Consider the following 20,916-nt stretch of genomic DNA (forward strand, 5'->3'; position numbering starts at 1 on the left):
ATTGATATTTCAGTGGTTATTTTGCCTTTGGAACTGTGCACATAACTTGTAATTCATTTTAACTTTGTTATAATCCGCAAATTTGGATGACAGTTTGATGGTATGCCTATGTTGGCCTGAATGACTCCCAGACTGATGGGTAGGGTCAAACTGACAAAACATTTTCAGAACTCTGATGACTGTTAAGGCCCATATGGCCTCTTGTTAAACATAATCAGTATAAGGTCACTAGGAAAATAGGGATTTATACCCACCATCCATCAAAATTTGATATAAATGCCTCGCACACACGCATAGCTCTGGAATAGCTATTGTATCCTCTGCAAAGCGGAATGGCTCTGACCATGAAATATTGAATAACTACACAATGAGTTTGATTTCACTGAAGAAAACAAAAAAAATTGCAATTCAGTTCTGGTCAAACTATTCAACGACTTATTCGGATATATTTCGCAGCATACATGCATATTAGGATTTAATTGTATGGATCTACAGAGGTACATATATACGAAGGAAGTCTTTATTATATTACATTTATATAATTTCCTTTGGAATTTGAAATTTTATGCACCAGAAAATTCTTGAAATGTTAATGGCTGATCCTACTCCATGTAGCAGGGCGTTTCTCTGGATTTTGACAAATGCATTGTCACTATTTCTTTTCATACTATTCATTCAGTCCTGTGTCGTGAATGCTTACTTGAAGACAAAAGATGACCATTAAAAAGCCATATTGATTCCGACATTCACAGTTTTCAAATTTCATATACATGCATGTATTACCTTGGTTGTTAATTTTGGATAATGATGTTTGAAAACTGATTACAGGAAGAGACTAAAGAAAGAAAAAGGGCCACAGATAACGGAAAACTTCTTTCATAAAGTAATATTTTAGTCTAGTTGAATTACAGTAAAATGATGCATTAACTAGTGGTATGAAAGACGAGCAAGAGGAAATCAGAGAGAGGACCTTTGAATGGAACCAATGAAAACCATCATGTTAGGCAAATATAACTGATATATATACTTGTGAATTTGTTGACATTCGTGTTTCTATGCATTTCTCTGACAGCTGCATACAGGACTAGAGCAGACCATTTATAAATCGGTGTTAATTCATGACTGCATTGAATGTTGGTTTTAAGCAGTGATGAAATCATTTTATTCTTTGGCAAGTGCTCTGTATTGCACATGTAGTCATTTCTGGGAGAAAAACAGCAACCACACAATTATCAATCAAAACGTCTTTTACTGATGATCAGGTATATATATGTAGTGAAAACATTTAAACAAGTTGAGATACATTTGTATAGTGAGAATTTGAATTTGCATAGTGTTGATATTGCAGTTAAGTTATAAATCAACTCTTAACGTAGAATGTATTGCAGGATTAGTACAAACCCATAATACATAGCATGTCTATTATGGCAAAGTGAGTTTATTGTATATTCTAGAAGAGGATGTCCTTCGATGTAGAATGAAAATTCTACATGGTAAAGTGAATACACAAGAAATCTTTCATGGTTGAGTGAATAATCAAGAAATCTTTCATGGTAGAGTGAATACACTAGAAATCTTTCATGGTAGAGTGAATACAACAGCAATCTTTCATGGAAAAGTGAATATACACATGAACTATTTCATGGTAGAGTGAATACACAAGAAATTTTTCATGGTAGAGTGAATACAAAAGAAATATTTCATGGTAGAGTGAATACAAAAGAAATCTTTCATGGAAAAGTGAATATACACAAGAAATCTTTCATGGTAGAGTGAATACACAAGAAATCTTTCATGGAAAAGTGAATACACAAGATATATTTCATGGGAGAGTGAATACAAGAAATATTTCATTGAAGAGTGAACACGAACTATTTCATGGTAGAGTGAATACACAAGAAATAATTCATGATAGAATGAACACAAAATTAATCTTTCATGGTAAATCTAGAGTGAAGAAGTAAACTAGTTATCTTTCATAGTAAAGAACATGCAAAACAGGATAGCCTCCATGGTAGAGCCAATACACAACAGGACATCTTTCATGATAGAGTTAATACACACAAAAAATCCTTCATGGTAGAGTAAACATTAAAAAATGTTTAATGGTAGAGAAAATGAACATGCACCCTTTGTGGTAGAGTGGGTACACAAAAGGACATCCTCCATGGTAGAGCGAGTACAAAACAGGACATCCTCCATGGTAGAGTGAGTGTACAACATGACATTCTCCATGGTAGAGTAAGTACACAACAGGACATCCTCCATGGTAGAGTGAGTGCACAACAGGACATCCTCCATAGTAGAGTGAGTGTACAACAGGACATCCTCCATGGTAGAGTGAGTGTACAACAGGACATCCTCCATAGTAGAGTGAGTGTACAACAGGACACCCTCCATGGTAGAGTGAGTGTACAACAGGACATCCTCCATAGTAGAGTGAGTGTACAACAGGACATCCTCCATGGTAGAGTGAGTGTACAACAGGACATCCTCCATGGTAGAGTGAGTACACAATAAAACATCCTCCATGGTAGAGTGAGTACACAACAGGACATCCTCCATGGTAGAGTGAGTACACAATAAGACATCCTCCATGGTAGAGTGAGTACACAACAGGATATCCTCCATGGTAGAGTGAGTACAGGACATCCTCCATGGTAGAGTGAGTTACAGAACAGGACACCCTCCATGGTAGAGTGAGTACAAAACAGGACATCCTCAACGGTAGAGTGAGTACAAAACAGGACATCCTCCATGGTAGAGTGAGTACAAAACAGGACATCCTCCATGGTAGAGCGAGTACAAAACAGGACATACTCCATGGTAGAGTGAGTACAAAACAGGACATCCTCCATGGTAGAGTGAGCGTACAACAGGACATCCTCCATGGTAGAGTAAGTACACAACAGGACATCCTCCATGGTAGAGTGAGTACAAAACAGGACATCCTCCATGGTAGAGCGAGTACACAACAGGACATCCTCCATGGTAGAGCGAGTACAAAACAGGACATCCTCCATGGTAGAGTGAGTGTACAACAGGGCATCCTCCATGGTAGAGTGAGTGTTCAACAGGACATCCTCCATGGTAGAGTGAGTACACAACAGGACATCCTCCATGGTAGAGTGAGTACAAAACAGGACATGCTCCATGGTAGAGTGAGTGTACAACATGACATACTCCATGGTAGAGTGAGTGCACAATAAAACGTCCACCATGGTAGAGTGAGTACAGGACATCCTCCATGGTAGAGTGAGTTACAGAACAGGACACCCTCCATGGTACAGTGAGTACAAAACAGGACATCCTCAACGGTAGAGTGAGTACAAAACAGGACATCCTCCATGGTAGAGTGAGTACACAACAGGACATCCTCCATGGTAGAGTGAGTACAAAACAGGACATCCTCCATGGTAGAGTGAGTACACAACAGGACATCCTCCATGGTAGAGTGAGTACACAACAGGACATCCTCCATGGTAGAGTGAGCGTACAACAGGACATCCTCCATGGTAGAGTGATTGTACAACATGACATACTCTTTGGTAGAGAAATTAACAAGTATATAACATGACACAGATGATTAACAAAAAACAGATCATACAAGAAAATGTAAATTTTAAGTAAACTCCAAAATTTCACATTCTTCTCCTGACCTTGATTATCCGTGGGAGGGAGAGGTCGTATTGATCTCAACATCTATTTTGAAATGAGGAAAAAAAGTTTTTTTTAGCTTTTACATGAAACACAAAGTTTTCAGTCTTCCTGAGATACAAAACAACACAATTTTTACTTTGTAAATATCGGTACTGTGTGTTCCAGTAAATTGATTTTACATTAAGCTGGTTAGGGCACAGAGCTTCCTATTGAAATTTGAGCCATGCCACCTGGTGACGTCTGTATGAAAGGTACTTTTAAAATCTTCAACACTGAATACAATATTATACATAGAAACCATAACCATATTCTGTGGTTTTCTAACTTAGTAAAATATGTATCATGTTTACATAGAAATTCAGAATTTCTTCATGTGTTATAATTCTTGGTATAAAAAAAGAAATAAATAGAGTTTTAACACAGTTTCTAACCTGAAGTTATATTTAATTATCAATATGGATAAAAGCTACAGAAGATGATATTAAGTATAAAAACGATATACATTATGGTTTACTTCTCTGGGAAGATATTAAGTTGATTAAAATCTAGTGTAGCAAAATATTAGTTCACTTCTGATTGCTAAGTATTGCTGTCAGTGTTTCACACAAAGTATGCAGCCAGCGCTGCCATCTTGTCTTTCGGTTTTCCCCTGCCCCTTCCTCTTCCTCTGCCCCGCCCTCCTCGACCCCTGCCCCTCCCCCCTCGACGCTTCATAACAGCATGATGTTTCTCCACCATAGGTTTGAACACATTGTCACAGAACACACAGCCAGAATGCTCAGTATTACCATCAGCTAGCGGTGTTTTACCCTGAAATATGACAAAATTAATATTATTGAACGATCTAAAGGAGCCAGGGTCTGTTCTTCCATGCGTCTATTTTTCATTTCCACACATTGTGAAAAACTTGCTAAATTAACACATTATTTAACTTTGTTGAAACTTGGTACATATATACATGTACATGGTGTTGGTGGAGTTTCTTCACAATTATTGATGCAATCAAACAATTCTTGATTCATATAATATCATCAAGTTGAAATAAAGTGCAATATTGAAATGAATCTATCGTTGCCGAATAACATAATACTTATTGATTTATTATCTTGATACTTTTTAATCAAATTTGAAATTGAAGGTAAGTATTCATCAGTTATGGCCCTTTGTTTCTATTAATATGAAGACTTGTGGAGCAAAGTAACAAATATCGGTTGATATTGACTCCATAAATCATCATACTGATCGAAACAACGTGGCACGGCTGTTTTATTACATTTCTGTATCAAAACCTGAGCACAGAATGCTCCAGGTATCAATATGATCTCATGCTATTTAAATTAAATCTTATTCGATAATATTCACCACAGCTTCGTAAAACCCCCATCTTTGATAAAATGTTAAATCACTGTTGCCATATTGCAGATCAATGTTAAATGATATAACAAAGATCAATGAAGAGAAATCAGCATCTTATATAAAATTCCAAATGTAATAAAATTTTATATTGATTACTCTTTAGACTAACATATTTTATTTTTCGGTTTTTCCCTGGAATTTATATATACGCTATTAAGATAATTATTATGAAATATTCCAATACACATGGCACATTTGAATCTTTTCAATTTTCTTTTCATGAATCTGTGAAGATATGGTCATTAAAATCCTAATATTGAAGAGAATACCTTGCTGAAGTCTACGTTGACTATGTGTGAGCCGCAGTCGTCACAAGTTTCCTCGGACACTGATACACGATGGGCATTCTCAAAGAAATGTAGCACCACATTACATCTGTAATAACAAACACAGTGGTCTAAGATTGACAGGTCACGCAAAATGTATCTTTGCTTCTCAAGAGGTTTTGTTTACATTCTGGAATGTGTCCTGGCAAAATCAAAGGCACATATGTCAGATCAGTTATTTGATGACTATACAAAGAACCACTGACCAATCACTAAAGCTGATTGTTTACGAATACATAAGTGTGACAAACATGTTAAAAGTCAGCCAATTTAACGGTGTGGCGACCCAGGATTGGTTTGTTGCATATCCAAGGATAATACTGTTTGCTTAGAGGATTGGAAAATATAGGTAACATGACAATTTTGAATATAGGTATGTATTAAGAATATTTTGTTAAATAGGACTCATTTTAGGATCTTGTGAAATGGAAAATGTTACATTTTAATGCACCCCAGGCATTTTGATCTGCAGCACATCAATTAAACCTTACATTTATATTCACTTCGCATTATTGCTGTTAAAATAAACTGAAGTTCTGCACACAAAAGTTTGCAGGACAGTTTGAATGCTTGGTATTTCTATCACATCCATACTGTATGTATTAACATCAAATATTAATGCTATCTACATATACTTTATCAAACTTAACAGTGGGGAAAAGTGCAAAATGAACATGTTTATGTCGAGAAGTTACATGGCCATAATACAAACAATGTTTGTTTGTATATATACATATAGGTAGTAAAATTGTTATGTACATTGAACCTACTTGTTACAGGCCATCCTCCACTTCGGACTGGAGGTTGGGTCAAGTACGAGGACACCGTTCTCACACTCCACGCACTCGGACACACCGTTCTGGGACAGACTGTGTTGACAGCTAGGATGGGTACACTCGTTACAGCCATTGTTCTTCCTCATGTCTTTGAATGGGGGATTGTTGAAGCAGTAGGGACACAGTGGAAAGCTCTGAAACCAAAGAAATCAATTTTATATGTTACCTCTGTTACACACAGAAACATACATACATGTACCGACACATTTATGCCGTACTTTTGGTTAAACAAAGTACAACACACCAAAATAAAATGTTTTTGGTATTAAAAGGCATATATTCTAGACACACTATTTTCCAACTTAATAATTAGGTAAAGTAGTTTGAATTCATTTCCATAATAACAACACAGGCTCTATATCCCACACATTGGCACAAAATGGATTGTTTTGTCATTCTTCAATAAAGGTATGATTTATAAGATTTGTGTTGAAAATATTTTGTACTTTGTGTGTATAGATAGGTATGCGAGAATAAAGGGGTTGGTCATGTATGCTTTTGTATGGGTCAGAGTATCTCTAGTTCAGTTGCAGTTGTGGCTTTGAGGGAGAACATACGACAAAAGATTGTTTGTCACACAGGACCGCACTTATGCCAAAATATGACACAGGATGGATTGAAAAGCCAAATGAAGACCCATCAAAATAAAACCAGTTTTTAATAGTGAAAAAAAAAAAAAAAAATTAAGCAGCATTAAAAAGTCCCAATTTACAGTATTCATTGTTGATACCAACTTCAATATAAAATGCTAATCTTTGATGGCTTAGGTTTCCCATTACACAAATTTTGATTTGATATCATGAAGTATTGAAAGAGAATGGTTTGGTTTGACTTTAAGTTGTTTACAGTTCTATCAACAACTACCTGTTTAAGATGTATGTATGTGATGAGTGTGTGTGTTTTAGGAGGCTGTGGGATGTTTGTGTTTGTCTTCTTATGATAGCGGGGATCTGATGCATCCTCAATGAAGCATACTGCCGATGCTCCTTCAATGAATCATACTGCCAAAGACATCCAGCAGGACATCTCACCTGGTCACACTATACGACATGTGAACCAGTAATCTAACTCCTGTAGTGTTGAGCATAAAGCAGTATATACCACCATTTTCTTGTTGAACAAAAAATAATGTGACAAAATTGTAGGTCTCAAAATGAACACTTAGGCATTTCTTTAACTGACAAAGGAATGTTTGACACTGCTTCCTCCAAAAAGTATGTTTGCAACACACTGATAAAAGCCATCTATGTAGTATACCTTTCCTTTGACGCCTGTTGTCCACAGAACCAGTTCAAAGTCATCTAGCGGACATTTTATCTCCTTGTATAGCTTAATATTGCCATTTTGAGGGAGGCTGAAAGTCTCATCACAGTTAGAACAGTGAAGACGAGATGGCTTGGCCTGTACAAACTTCATAAACCTGCGGCATTTGCCACATCTGTAAGTAAGACATTTAAGTTTTTAAATACTGTGTATTATAGTATGTTCCATAAAAACTTGCACACCAGTGTAATTTGTGCAGGTTCTTATTTTGGTTAAAACTACTAAGAAAAATACTTCTACCAGTATTTTTTGTGCACCCAAATTTTTTCAAAAGATCTTTGTCCAGGACGCCTGAGATGTCTCTGAGGAGGTTATAAAATCGGTATCTTCAGATGAAAATTTGCTGAGAAATTTTGTAGTAATCTCACCAACTTAAAAAAAATCTTTTCATTAATTCTACAATAAGAAAATCTTCAGATACTACTACCGAATTGGTGTCTGATAATAGTTCTAATCCATTCAAATCTCATTTATTTTTTAATACCTTGAGAGTGGTTTTCCACTTGCAGCCAGAGGTGAAAAGGTTACTTCGAACAGTTCGTCCATGCCCGGAATGCTCTCCACAAAGTACTTGAATTTGAGACAGAAGATACTAATTCCATGGTGGAGAACCTCTTCATAGTTCGCCTTCCCCTGCGCTATCAGGTTCAGCTGCTTTTCCAGTGCCGACCGCATTGTAGGGAGAACGAGCTCAGCATCAATCTGTTGGAGTCAAAATTACAAACACTAAGTAAGGAAAGCCAGGAGTCCTTTTGTGATTAGAGCTAGAAACATATTCATTTCATGGTGAAATAATTTCACTTTCAGTTTCATAATTTCACTTTCAGTAATGTATGATGAAAGAATCAAAAACAGGTGAGAATAACATCAAGGTGAAAATCATTATAAGATTTCTCAAGACGAGTTCAGAACAAAATTTCCAAAATTTTGGTGTGTCCTTATACTAAGAGATAGTGGATACTCAAAATTATACTAAGAGATAGTGGATACTCAAAATTATACTAAGAGATAGTGGATACTCAAAATTATACTAAGAGATAGTGGATACTCAAAATTAAAGTGAGTCCCAGAGAAAATGAATGAGCCCAAGTCTCAAATATCCTAGTCCATCTAACTGGCTATAATGATTATTTTCACCAAATCAACATTATAAGTTAACTCCTATTCAAGTTAACTCCTATTTCAGTTAACTCCTATTTCAGTTAACTCCTATTTCAGTTAACGTCACCTATTTCAGTTAACTCCTATTTCAGTTAACTCCTATTTCAGTTAACTCCTTTTCAAGTTAACTCCTATTTCAGTTAACTCCTTTTCAAGTTAACTCCTATTTCAGTTAACTCCTTTTCAAGTTAACTCCTATTCAGTTAACTCCTATTTCAGTTAACTCCTATTTCAGTTAACTCCTATTTCAGTTAACTCCTATTTCAGTTAACTGCTATTTCAGTTAACTCCTATTTCAGTTAACTCCTATTTCAGTTAACTCCTATTCAAGTTAACTCCTATTTCAGTTAACTCCTATTTCAGTTAACTATTTCAGTTAACTCCTATTTCAGTTAACGTCACCTATTTCAGTTAACTCCTATTTCAGTTAACGTCACCTATTTCAGTTAATGTCACCTATTTCAGTTAACTCCTATTTCAGTTAACGTCACCTATTTCAGTTAACGTCACCTATTTCAGTTAACTCCTATTTCAGTTAACGTCACCTATTTCAGTGAACTCCTATTTCAGTTAACTCCTATTTCAGTTAACGTCACCTATTTCAGTTAACGTCACCTATTTCAGTTAACTCCTATTTCAGTTAACTCCTATTTCAGTTAACGTCACCTATTTCAGTTAACTCCTATTTCAGTTAACTCCTATTTCAGTTAACTCCTATTTCAGTTAACTCCCACCAGAATGTAATAGTGCCCCAAACATAATAACAAATAATTTGAATATTAAAGCATTGATGTCAATTATTCATACAGTTTGCAAACAAAATTTTTTTCATACCCTGATGAAACTAAACAAGAGGCCCATGGGGCCTGTATCGCTCACCTGGTTGGATTAGACCAAATGTCGAAATAATGTTCATATTCAATTTGTTTTATTTGTAAAACTCTAACAATGCTATATATGGTTATAGTGTGGGAATCCGAACTGCTTTAAAGATTAATGAAGTCCAGACTCTCTAAGGTCTGAAAGACCTCAAGAATTGTTTATAGAACATGCATTCATCACTTTATGACAAGTAGCGATTTAAAGAAATTACCTCTATTTCACCTATTGGGCCCCACCCTTTGGCCATTCGGGGGTCAGAGTCACCATTTATGCAAAATCTGTTCCCCTGTTTCTGACCAAATTGGGTTCAAATCCATTCATAACTTGATGACTAATAGCGATTCAAAGGAATTACCTCTATTTCCCCCACTGGGCCCCGCCCTTTTGGCCCCTTTTAGGTCAGAGCCACCATTTATGCAAAATCTGTTCCCCTTCCCCCAAGGATGTTTCGGACCAAATTGGGTTCAAATCCATTCATAACTATATGACTAGTAGCGATTCAAAGGAATTACCTCTACTTCCCCCACTGGGCCCCGCTCTTTTTGCCCCTTTAGGGTCAGAGTCACCGTTTATGCAAAATCTGTTCCCCTTCCCCCAAGGATGTTTCTGATCAAATTGGGTTCAAATCCATTCATAACTTTATGACTAGTAGCGATTCAAAGGAATTACCTCTATTTACCCCACTGGGCCACGCCCTTTTGGCCCCTCGGGGGTCATAGCCACCATTTGTGCAAAATCTCTTCCCCTTCCCCCAAGGATGTTTCTGACCAAATTGGGTTGAAATCCATTCATAACTTTATGACTAGTAGTGATTTAAAGGAATTACCTCAATTTCCCCTATTGGACCCCGCCCCTTTGGCCCCTCAGGGGTCAGAGCCACCATTTATGCAAAATCTCTTCCCCTTCCCCCAAGGATGTTACTGACCAAATTGGGTTCAAATCCATTCATAACTTTATGACTAGTAGAGATTTAGAGGAATTACCTCTATTTCCCATATTTGGCCCCGCCCCTTTGGCCCCTCGGGGGTCAGAATCACCATTTATGCAAAATCTGTTTCCCTTCCCCCAAGGATGTTTCTGACCAAATTGGGTTGAAATCCATTCATAACTTTATGACTAGTAGTGATTTAAAGGAATTACCTCTATTTCCCATATTGGGCCCCGCCCCTTTGGCCCCTCGGGGGTCAGAGCCACCATTTATGCAAAATCTCTTCCCCTTCCCCCAAGGATGTTTCTGACCAAATTGGGTTCAAATCCATTCATAACTTTATGACTAGTAGAGATTTAGATGAATTACCTCTATTTCCCATATTTGGCCCCGCCCCTTTGGCCCCTCGGGGGTCAGAATCACCATTTATGCAAAATCTGTTCCCCTTCTCCCAAGGATGTTTCTGACCATATTGGGTTGAAATCCATTCATAACTTTATGACTAGTAGCGATTTAAAGGAATTACCTCTATTTCCCCTATTGGGCCCCGCCCCTTTGGCCCCTCAGGGGTCAGAGTCACCATTTATGCAAAATCTGTTCCCATTCTGCCAAGGATGTTTCTGGCCAAATTTGGTCAAAATCCAATAAGAACTTTATGACTAGTAGCGATTTGAAGCAAATGTTGACGGACGGACGGACGGACGGACGGACGACGGACGACGGACGACGGACGGACGGACGACGGACGCCGCGCCATGGCATAAGCTCACCGGACCTTTGGTCCAGGTGAGCTAAAAATAATTGACATCAATGCTTATAATTAATGTTTGAAAATAATTTTCTAATTTAAAACATGTTTTATGTACATTTTTACTGGTTTTATATGGGATTCTTTTTCTCAAATCAATACGCAACGTCAATTGTCGTATTGTGAAGTCACATTTTTCACGCCATTCTCGGATTCTTTTTTCATAGTGGTATGAACAAAAAATCTCAACCAATCAGAAAGCTGCATTCTGCATACAAACAATGGAAAATTAATTCTACAAGTATGATAGTCCTGTATTTACAATTTTGAACTATTACCTTCTGGTATCCATGAACCAGTACGATCCCGAGTGCAGTGGGCTTGAGCTTTCGTCCTCCAATGATGCTCACATAGTTTCTTTCACAGATGTTGTTGATGTGGACAGGGATGCTGGCATCTGTCCCAATACCATGCTTCTCCATCAACGTGATCAACTCGCTCTCTGTCAGATAATCCGGGGGAGATGTCTGGCGATCTACCAATTTTACCTGACAACATACACAAATACAATCACCTACACAGGAAAACATGTACAGGCATCCCGGAAACCCACAGTAGTCTGGTTATGTGTCATCCCGGAAACCCACAGTAGTCTGGTTATGTGTATCTTTACTTACTGATAAGTGACAGTACAATCGAACTTGGGTTACCAAATGTTGATACTAGTATTAACAAAATTAATGTTTAACAAATAATGAAAGCAAGATTTACTGAATGCTTATGAAACATGTCTGCCCCGACTCCTGTTTTGACAAAAATGAAGCAAAACACTTTTGACCATATGACTAATGGATATACATGTATTATAAACATACATCATTAACAGTGAGATTCTGATCTTTTTTGAACTCGGGAAGTGATTCCTCGTCAGCAGATTTCCATGTCAGCACGGTAGTGAAGCCAGGATCTAGCACTACTTTACCACTACAGGTAAACTTCTCCGCTCCGATCTCCATAAACACTGTAGTCTGTAGGTACTTCATGTCACGGCTCAGCTAGAAACACCACAACAACAATTACTGACCCCATATTCTGCTGTAATGTACCTGGTATTGTACTATTTGTTTACTAGGTAACAATCACTCTGACTTATAAGTGATGATTGTGATAATTAAAAGTACTTTGAATGTTTATGAAGTTACAATTGTACACTGTCTATTCATTTAATAAAAGAAAAAAAAAAACGTTCACAATATACTGTTAATATGCATTACTGGCACTGTTAAGTCAACATGTAATAAATTTCTGTTCAGGGCTGACTTTGGAAATACACATTTACTGAAGTACATAATGTATATGAAATTGGCACAAATCAAGAGAGTGTGACTGATTGTAATATAAGATATCAAATGTGATCTTGAACTCTAAAGTATGACTAAGCCATTATCAGTCCTAGTATCCTACAGTACAGTTAGCTTTTCACCCACAAATTCTTTTGATTTATTTTTTTTTTTTAAATAATGATGTCTTCAATCTATCCTGGATTTGCCTCCTATTACCTCAAGTTACAAAAGAATAGGTGATGGAAAATATTTCCCATATTTCATTAAACCTACAAACTTGTATTTCCGTGTATGTATTTCCGTGTATGTATTTCCGTGTATGTCGAATACATCATCAAGTTTAACAGATTGAAATATCAATGAACTGATTTACCTAAAGTAGTAACTTGTATTTCATAGCCTCAGACAGACAAAAACTCAATCGACTTAGTTAAAGGTTTGTTTCCTGTGTTTAATGCCTTATGAACACTCAGGGTCATTTTGAGGTGGAGCCTACTTGTAGTAGTTGGTGGCTACCTAACTGAACAACATTTGGGAACCCTGCTGCTATCCAGAGCAATAGGTCAACACATGAATGTTCATGTTCTCAGCTGGCTGAGAGTCACAAACAGACACAGGGATCAAACTACAGCCACTGATCTGTACCATGGTTTACATCAGTCGGATGCTCTACCAACTGAACTATTAGCTAAAATATCTTAAAATGATTGAAATCACCCTCTACTTACAGTGGCTATGAAATGTCTGGTGATGAAGTCATACAACCGCCATGCGTCATGGCCTAACTCAGTCTCCGTAGCAGGTCTCATTGGTGTGATGGGTGGATGGTCACCTGCATCTGATCCTTTTCTGTTTAGAGTGAACAATTACTTATAGTGAGATGTTAATAAGTTTTCCTTGAGGTATCTATCTTGGTGTTCAGCCAGTCAGTGTTCTTTAGTTCCATAAACATACTTCTTTTTGATATTGTGATTCCTATTAAAGTTGTGTTTTAAATGTGCAAAAACTATAAAGCAAGGTGCTGTAGAACACTAGCCTGATGTGTGATCTAAAACTATTTTGGAGGATGGTTGGATGCACATAATTGGACACAGATTATTAATACCCCTGGGAAAAATTATTCATTTTAATCATGATTTTTCCGAAAGATTTATATGTGCTTCTAGTTAAATCTTTCAATAAAAAATATATATGCATTTACAATGAATGTTGTATGCAGATATTGGATTTTTTCTGTTTAATTATGTGTCTGATGAAAAGAAGTTCATGTCAGGTTACTTCCCTTTGCAAATTATAAAGCAATGTTTTATGTGAAATTCTATAGACAACTTTCTGGTGTTAACATCTTTTATTGTCAGAGATAAAAGTGTATGTAGACACCATTGGATAAGCGATATGCTGGTGTCATAGATATCAAGAGGCCCATGGGCCTTAACAGTCACCTGAGTTTTGAAGTATTTAAGTTAATTTAATTGACCCTTTTAGACCCTGCCCATCAGCCCAGGGGGTCAGTCAAACCAACATGTACATACCATCGAGCTGTCATCCCAAGCTGATAATGTTAACAAAGTTAGAATGAATTCCAATACAAATCCAACAAATCATAGTCAAAATTGTGATTTCTCAATATAAACTATAGTAAAGTTTAGCCCCTCCCCAGGGGCAAACGTGAGACCCCAGGGTCACGAAATTCACAATTTTGGTACAGCACCTTAAAACCCTTCCATTTATGAAGAGTGTTTAATTGCAACATATCTGAGAGTAGAGAAGAAGATTTTTGAAGTTTTAGTCAATTTGACCATTTTTGGCCATGCCCCTCAGGCACCTAGGGGGTGGGGACCATATAATTCACAGTTTTGGTTGACCTTTAGCCATAGAAGCTTCCTGCCAAATTTCATTGAATTTGGTTCAGCGGTTTTGGAGAAGAAATCGAAAACGTAAATTTTTTATGGACGACAACGGACAAAAGGGGATTAGAATAGGTCACTTGAGCAAAGCTCAGGTGACCTAACAAGTGTTTTGGTTAAAAACAGGTTTATGAACAGACATGGTTATGGATGAAACCTTGGGATTATATCAAAGTTATACTGTCTACTCTACTCATAAACATTCACTTCTTACTATATAAGTGATATTAAAGGGATCTTATTTTTTGCTATTTTTGAGGATTAATAAAATTGCCAAAATATATCTATGCATCAATACACTGACCTCTCAGTAGAAAAATTAGACTATATTTCTTACAGAATTTGACAACTTAAGTGTGATATTGCAGTAAATGCCAAACTTTGGGAAATTTTAATTAGAATTTCTAAGACACAAACACAATCTTACTTTGGTTTCTGTATGCCTGTGTTGAGAAGGTCAGACACAATACTTCCCCATAATGAATTAGACTGTTGCTGTTTCAGAGTTCCTCTACAAAAAAAGAACAAATGAATGAAGACAAAGGAATAGTTCAGTGACCCATCAAAATTAAATTCAACATGGCAGACTGTATCTATGGTAATATAACATATTAAACTTTATTTTTTAAAGATGACAATCTCATACAGAAAATATAGCCTGGCTGTATGGTACCACAGAGAGCAAATTTTTGTTTTAAAGATGACATTCTGTTACAGAAAACTAATAGTGTTACCATTATTTCTACTTGAAGTCTAAAAATGTCAGTGCCTGCTTAGATTAGGGAAATATAATAAATGTTTTCTTGAAAGATTTTTTCTTCTTTTTTTTTCATTTGGTTATCATGGGGAAAATGACCCACTTTTTAGCTAGGGGAAACAGTGCATTTTAGCTGTAAAACAATGCAAATATCACTGAGAAGCTGGGCATAGTATATCACTAAGGGGTACCTGGGTTTGAGAATGGGACTTATTGATACACCTCAGGCTACTCCAGTAACCTCAGGCATGCTGTGGAAGGTAGAGTAAACCTAATCCATGTAGCTCCTAATTCATACCACTTGTACAATTTTCTCATTTGTACTGTTAGGTGAATTGTTTAAAGCTTACTTGAGGTCAAAGTTCTCCGGGTAATGTGTTGTCTCAGTTCTAGGGTAGCTTATATAGCCTTGTGTGTACAATCTCTCTGCAATCTGCATGGTATGCTGTGGGCCCATACCTGTCAACAGGAAGAAAAACTTAAGTATTGATGATGTACAGGGAAGATTTATGATAACAGACATTGGAGATTTGCTCTATTATAACATACGAGTAAAATTGATTTATATGAAATTGAGGAAAGTGATTTTGTGAGGATATACACTACACAGGAGATTGGTAATACGATTAACAAAGACACTCGGACCACATACAGGGGAGACTGATGCTGGATTATAGATGTAAAATAAACTTTGAAAATATTTAAGTTATGAGCAACAATATTTCCTTAAGTATCAAGACCTGATTTTCTTCAATATATTTGATGAATTGGGAATAACAAAATTTGTAAAATATCTGATGGATTAGGAATAACGAAATTTGTAAATAAAGATTTCATGGTCACTAGAAAGCTGTAAGTAAAAGTTGACTGTATGTTATGTAATTAAAGTAAACTGACAAATATTAATCTTATATGGACAACTTAAGTTGGACCTATCATCATGGATTCTGACCTAGTCCTGAACTGGCAGTACGCAACATCTCAACCGTGTTTAGGGCTATTGGACGACTCTTAAACTTCTCTTCCTGAACAACCTTCAGAACCCTGTCATTAATAAAGCAGACAAAATTAAGAGCACTGTCAATCAATAAAGCAGATAAAAAATTCTCCAAGTGAAAAATCACATCAATATAATTACTGATAGAATCAAATTCAATAAATTCAATTCCATTATATTTTTGTTGATTAGAAATCTATCTGAAAAAAAAAGTGTTGACGGCCATTAAGAACGCATAACTAACTTATTAACAAGAAAGTATCTTAGAGATATTGTACCTTGCTGAGTCAACACCTTTGATCATGTTGACAAACATCTGTGCTACTTCTTTGTCGAATATTCTCACTCTGTCCCAGTCAAGGTTGATAACTCTACCACCAGGGTGAGCCACCTATCACAGAGGAAAATGTATTCCATATCAAACAAGGATATTTTAGTACTGAATGAAAGCCAATATGATGCCAATGTGATGGATATTCTAGTATAAAAATATATGTATACAAATATGTTAGGTAAATATATTCTAAGCAGTGCAGGAAAATGTATGTCTGTTCCAAACCAAAGTAACACACATTATTTTATCTGAACTTAACACTGTTTTAAAAGAAAAGAATGTTATGATATTAAAATTAGCTCCTGACAAAACAGGACTTTTCCAAGGAGGACATCTTATGATACAACCTGCCAATGAGCACATGAAAACTGACGATTTTGATGTTTCAGATCAAATGTATTTCTAATTAAGATAAAGAAATCACTTTATAGGAATTCCATTGACATGAAAAAAATATTTGCATTGATATTGGTTCCAATAGCCTGTCCATTTAGAATATGGGTCAAACGTACATTGTGAGTCATGCATTTATTCTTCAACCCTCGAACTGATCAAAGGGAGATAATCTGTGTTATAAGTTACAACAATCACTTGAATTCGTCATAATACTTTCACTCCAAATCATTTTAACTTTTTCAAATGAAGTAAATGTTCTTATTTTCTAAAGCAATCACAAGAAATACGCCTGAAATATTATAACCATTGTTCACATAAAAAGTGTAACATATAAAGTCTTGATTATAATCCTCCAAATTTATTCCAAGTTCTATCTATTTTTCTATTAGAGATGACCATGTAGATTTATCCAGAAAATGTGCTATAAATAAATAAATAAACAAGCTTAAAAAACTTTATTATTGTACTAATTTTTAATATCTTTCATCTTCAGGACAAAAAAAAAGTGCTAAATTTCTGCTTTTGAAGAAATAGGAAATGTAGATAGTGGCATTTTGTATTCTGTAAAATGTAATAGCTGTACTATCAAGTTTATATTGATATATATAATATAAAGTGTCAAGGTTTCCAATTTCAACAACTATCAAAATACATTGGAGTTGGCACTACAAACTTTTAATATGTAGGCATTGGAAGTAGTGTTTGTTAATATTGCCTCACCGATACATGTATAACCCAATAGGGCTCTGGTTTGAAGGACTGAATCTTGTCATGTCTGTCCACACAGAACCCTAGGGTGGGAGTCTGACAGGGGCCATACGATATCAGGGTACTGTCCAGGTCACCGTACTTCCCCTGAAATAGAATCATCACAAGCACATAGTAGTGGAACTATTAAGTTATAAAATATTTTACCACCATTTTATGATACATCATGTACTATCAATAATTTTTACAATGGATTTACTACATATGTACAACAACTATCTGAATATGAACAAAACAGGTACACATAAACTGGATCATTCATTTCTGGATTCTCAACATTCAAGTTTATGTTTTTAAACATTTTTGAGTTGATAAATGTAGTAAAGAATTGCTACCTTGGATAAAATATCAAATTTCCAGCTATAAAACTTACCTGGAAAAACTTTGTTTGGAACCTGGTGAAGGCACAACCAATTCTGAGGTCCATTTCTTGGCGGGCATCCACCGACAATGCCTCATTTTTGTTGGGTTGTATTAGCTTGTTCATGGCCTCTTTGATATCTCTGTCTGTGATGGCACTGAACTTTGACCTGTACACTGTCTGTAAAAATATGTAAAAAAAAAAATGTTTTCCTGCATAAAAACTATTTTATAGGTTTTTCATTAATGGAACTCTTTTTGATATTAATATAATGAATATCACACACAAAAATGAGGAAAGTAAATTATTATATCACCTGTCCTGTTCCTCTGTTCATCGAGTTCTCGATACAGTCCAACACCTCAAAGCAGATATTCTCACCCTCCTTGTCACAATCCAACCACAGCACCACATAATCTGCACCACGAGCCTGTTTTTTTGAAATCATTCTTGTATTGAGATACATAAAAATGAAAAATTAAATATATATACTTGCAGGAATCAAGTAAGTTTATATGATATCCCACTTTTAACACAATGTGTTTTGATATGAGGTATTGATGCAATATTACCCATTAGATTACCTGGTAAACAAATACATATCCAACAGAAGAAATTATACATTTGATATGTAGTGTTCCAGCTCCATCATTCATTTACTGAATACATTATCAGTTACCTCCCCCCTCCCCCACTTTACCTCTTTTGACAGAAATGCTGGCATCTTTAATTTTTCAGTCGCTTCTTTCTTAGTGGTTGGTGCACTAAACAGTTCAACCTGAAATGAAATCAACATTCAAATCATTATTTTGAATTCATAGAAAAAAACATGTCATTGATTCATTTATGGAATTTAAAGAACAAATACATATATAGTAGTGGAACTATCAAGTTGTAAAATATTTAAATGCCATTTTATGATACATTATATATATAATTACTATCAATATATTTTACAATGGATTTATTACATATATATAGCCACTATCTGGATAGTAGTTGATCAGATCTACAACAGTGCCTGTTCCGGTACTCAAACTAGGGACTCTTTGGTCACATTATAACCCTGCATCCTACCACTAAACTACAGTGTCTATCAACGTTGGTTTAAAATGGCCTTAAACAGAAAAAAAGTCTTATAGTAGTGTGTAGCAGTACAAGCCATATGATTTTCATCAGTGTTTCCTTTGGCCTCAACACCGGGTGCTGAATATCTTATATGTAAAAGTGCAGAGTACCTGTATATAGATCAGCTTACTAGTTCAGGGTAGCATGAATATCCCTTTAGCCTAGTGGTAGAATGCCCATTTAGAGGTGCGTAGCTAGTTCGAGACCCAGCACAGGCATGGTGATTTGGTGCCGTTGACAAGTTCTAATTTAAGCTATAGAAGATCTAGAGGATACACTGAAGTAAAGAGAACCTGGGCCGCGGTTATCTTCTGGAGAGAAGACTTTGTGTACGAGGTAATATAAAAATGTACTATAAAAGTGGAGGGTGTAGAACACCTTACTAACCCAAGCTAGTGAGAATCCCTTTTAATATCCTTGTGGTAATCGTATGATGCCAGAACAGAGAGCAAGAGGTCTTTTGCTCAAGGCCAAGTGCAGACAAGGTATTTATCATTACTTCTTTTCTATTGCATACGCAAATGTGGCAGGTTCTAACTGTAAATAGTGTTCAGAGAGATACGATACAGTCACCTTCTAGTAACTATTGCGCTAGGGGAAATTTCCCTTCAGCTTGATTAGTAAAGTGACACACCAGAAAGCTGAGGTTCATGGGTTCTATCCTAGGTTGAGGCAAACTTCCATATACTTGCTTTCCTGTTATATTTGGTACTGTTGACCACTCCAAGCACAACTATGGAAGATAGTCGAGAAGCTTCATTGGAATCAGAACAAGGGTGTTTGTTGTGTAGTGTGGCAGGTTTTAGCTTCACAATAGAGGGAATTTCACTTAAGTTTAATTGGTATAGCAAACTTTGTAAGGTTTGCTCTCACTAGAGGCCGCTTCACACTATTCTCGTCTGTCAATATACCTAAATGTATTGTAATTACTTGGAGTAATATAATTCTAGTATGGGTTTAACATTATGAATTTGTGTATTTACATACAAATCCAGTGTTTAAAAAAGTCTTGACATATTCTATGGGCATGACCCAATAGATAATGAAATATAAAACCCAATGGTTTGACCCCCAGATCAGTGATTTGATCGGACCCTATGGTAAAGTTATCTGTCGTTCGCACCATCGGGTTCAATATTTCATTCTGATCTGGTGTTCGCACCCTGGGTGTAACTACTTCATTCTGGGTCATAGGAACGTGTCAAGTCCCTGAGGCTTTGTAGACAATACATGCATGTGGCACCAAGTTATATTTTCAGAGTCTTACAGGATCAACACGGTCCCAGTTGTTGTATTTCCCCATGAAGTCCAAACCAAAAACATGACCGCAGACGGAAGTCATTTTGTAAAATACATTTTCTCGGGTTGGTGGGAAAACACCTCTGTACTCATGCACCGAGCAAGCTCCATTGGAACCTTTCCTGCTGTTCATTTGGCCATTAGACAATATTTTGGCAATTGACTGAGCCAACGATGGCTTCTCAGCCACCATCAATACAGTCTTCATGATTTATGTTTAAATGCGGCGAGATTTGCACGCTCTTTAAAGAATTAACATTAAATCCATCTGTCAAATATTGCCTGTGCTTCGTTGGATGGGCATCGCCATCTTGACTCTCGTGTAATCTCGTGGTTCATATTTCAG

At 36.3% G+C, this 20,916-nt stretch overlaps 2 protein-coding genes across 4 annotated transcripts; both read right to left on the minus strand.

Moving 5' to 3' along the window:
* Positions 1-1,229: 1,229 nt before the first annotated feature.
* Positions 1,230-3,275, minus strand: LOC117335509. Of its 2 annotated transcripts, none has more exons than XM_033895549.1 (2): positions 2,102-3,275; positions 1,230-1,827 (listed from the first exon to the last, which is right to left on the minus strand). In XM_033895549.1, exon 1 carries the CDS (start codon positions 3,240-3,242, stop codon positions 2,103-2,105), a length of 1,140 nt encoding a protein of 379 aa, XP_033751440.1. In that variant the 5' UTR covers positions 3,243-3,275; the 3' UTR covers positions 1,230-1,827; position 2,102. The 2 variants fall into 2 exon arrangements, with proteins under 2 accessions (XP_033751440.1, XP_033751439.1); XM_033895548.1 differs by having other exon boundaries at positions 1,230-1,824; positions 2,099-3,275.
* Positions 1,233-20,902, minus strand: LOC117335508 (DNA topoisomerase 3-beta-1-like). Of its 2 annotated transcripts, none has more exons than XM_033895546.1 (17): positions 20,539-20,902; positions 18,844-18,921; positions 18,460-18,573; positions 18,156-18,323; positions 17,735-17,869; positions 16,563-16,675; positions 16,240-16,331; positions 15,638-15,746; positions 14,958-15,041; positions 13,352-13,472; positions 12,156-12,335; positions 11,619-11,828; positions 8,046-8,263; positions 7,496-7,676; positions 6,173-6,372; positions 5,346-5,451; positions 1,233-4,470 (listed from the first exon to the last, which is right to left on the minus strand). In XM_033895546.1, exons 1-17 carry the CDS (start codon positions 20,776-20,778, stop codon positions 4,261-4,263), a joined length of 2,559 nt encoding a protein of 852 aa, XP_033751437.1. In that variant the 5' UTR covers positions 20,779-20,902; the 3' UTR covers positions 1,233-4,260. The 2 variants fall into 2 exon arrangements, with proteins under 2 accessions (XP_033751437.1, XP_033751438.1); XM_033895547.1 differs by lacking the exon at positions 20,539-20,902 and adding an exon at positions 19,659-20,494.
* Between the last annotated feature and the right edge of the window lie 14 nt (positions 20,903-20,916).

This window comes from Pecten maximus, chromosome 10 (assembly GCF_902652985.1).
Source record: "Pecten maximus chromosome 10, xPecMax1.1, whole genome shotgun sequence".
Lineage (NCBI taxonomy): Eukaryota > Metazoa > Mollusca > Bivalvia > Pectinida > Pectinidae > Pecten > Pecten maximus.

Bases quoted from the DNA above. Each gene is read 5' to 3' on its own strand.
- LOC117335508 (XM_033895546.1), bottom strand. From the start codon at position 20,778: ATGAAGACTGTATTGATGGTGGCTGAGAAGCCATCGTTGGCTCAGTCA. The intron at 12,336-13,351 runs GTAAGTAGAGGG...TGGTGTTTCTAG, and splicing joins CCAGACATTTCATAGCCACT to CTGAGCCGTGACATGAAGTA. The intron at 6,373-7,495 runs GTATACTACATA...CTTTGGTTTCAG, and splicing joins CAACAGGCGTCAAAGGAAAG to AGCTTTCCACTGTGTCCCTA.
- LOC117335509 (XM_033895549.1), bottom strand. From the start codon at position 3,242: ATGTCCTGTACTCACTCTACCATGGTGGACGTTTTATTGTGCACTCAC.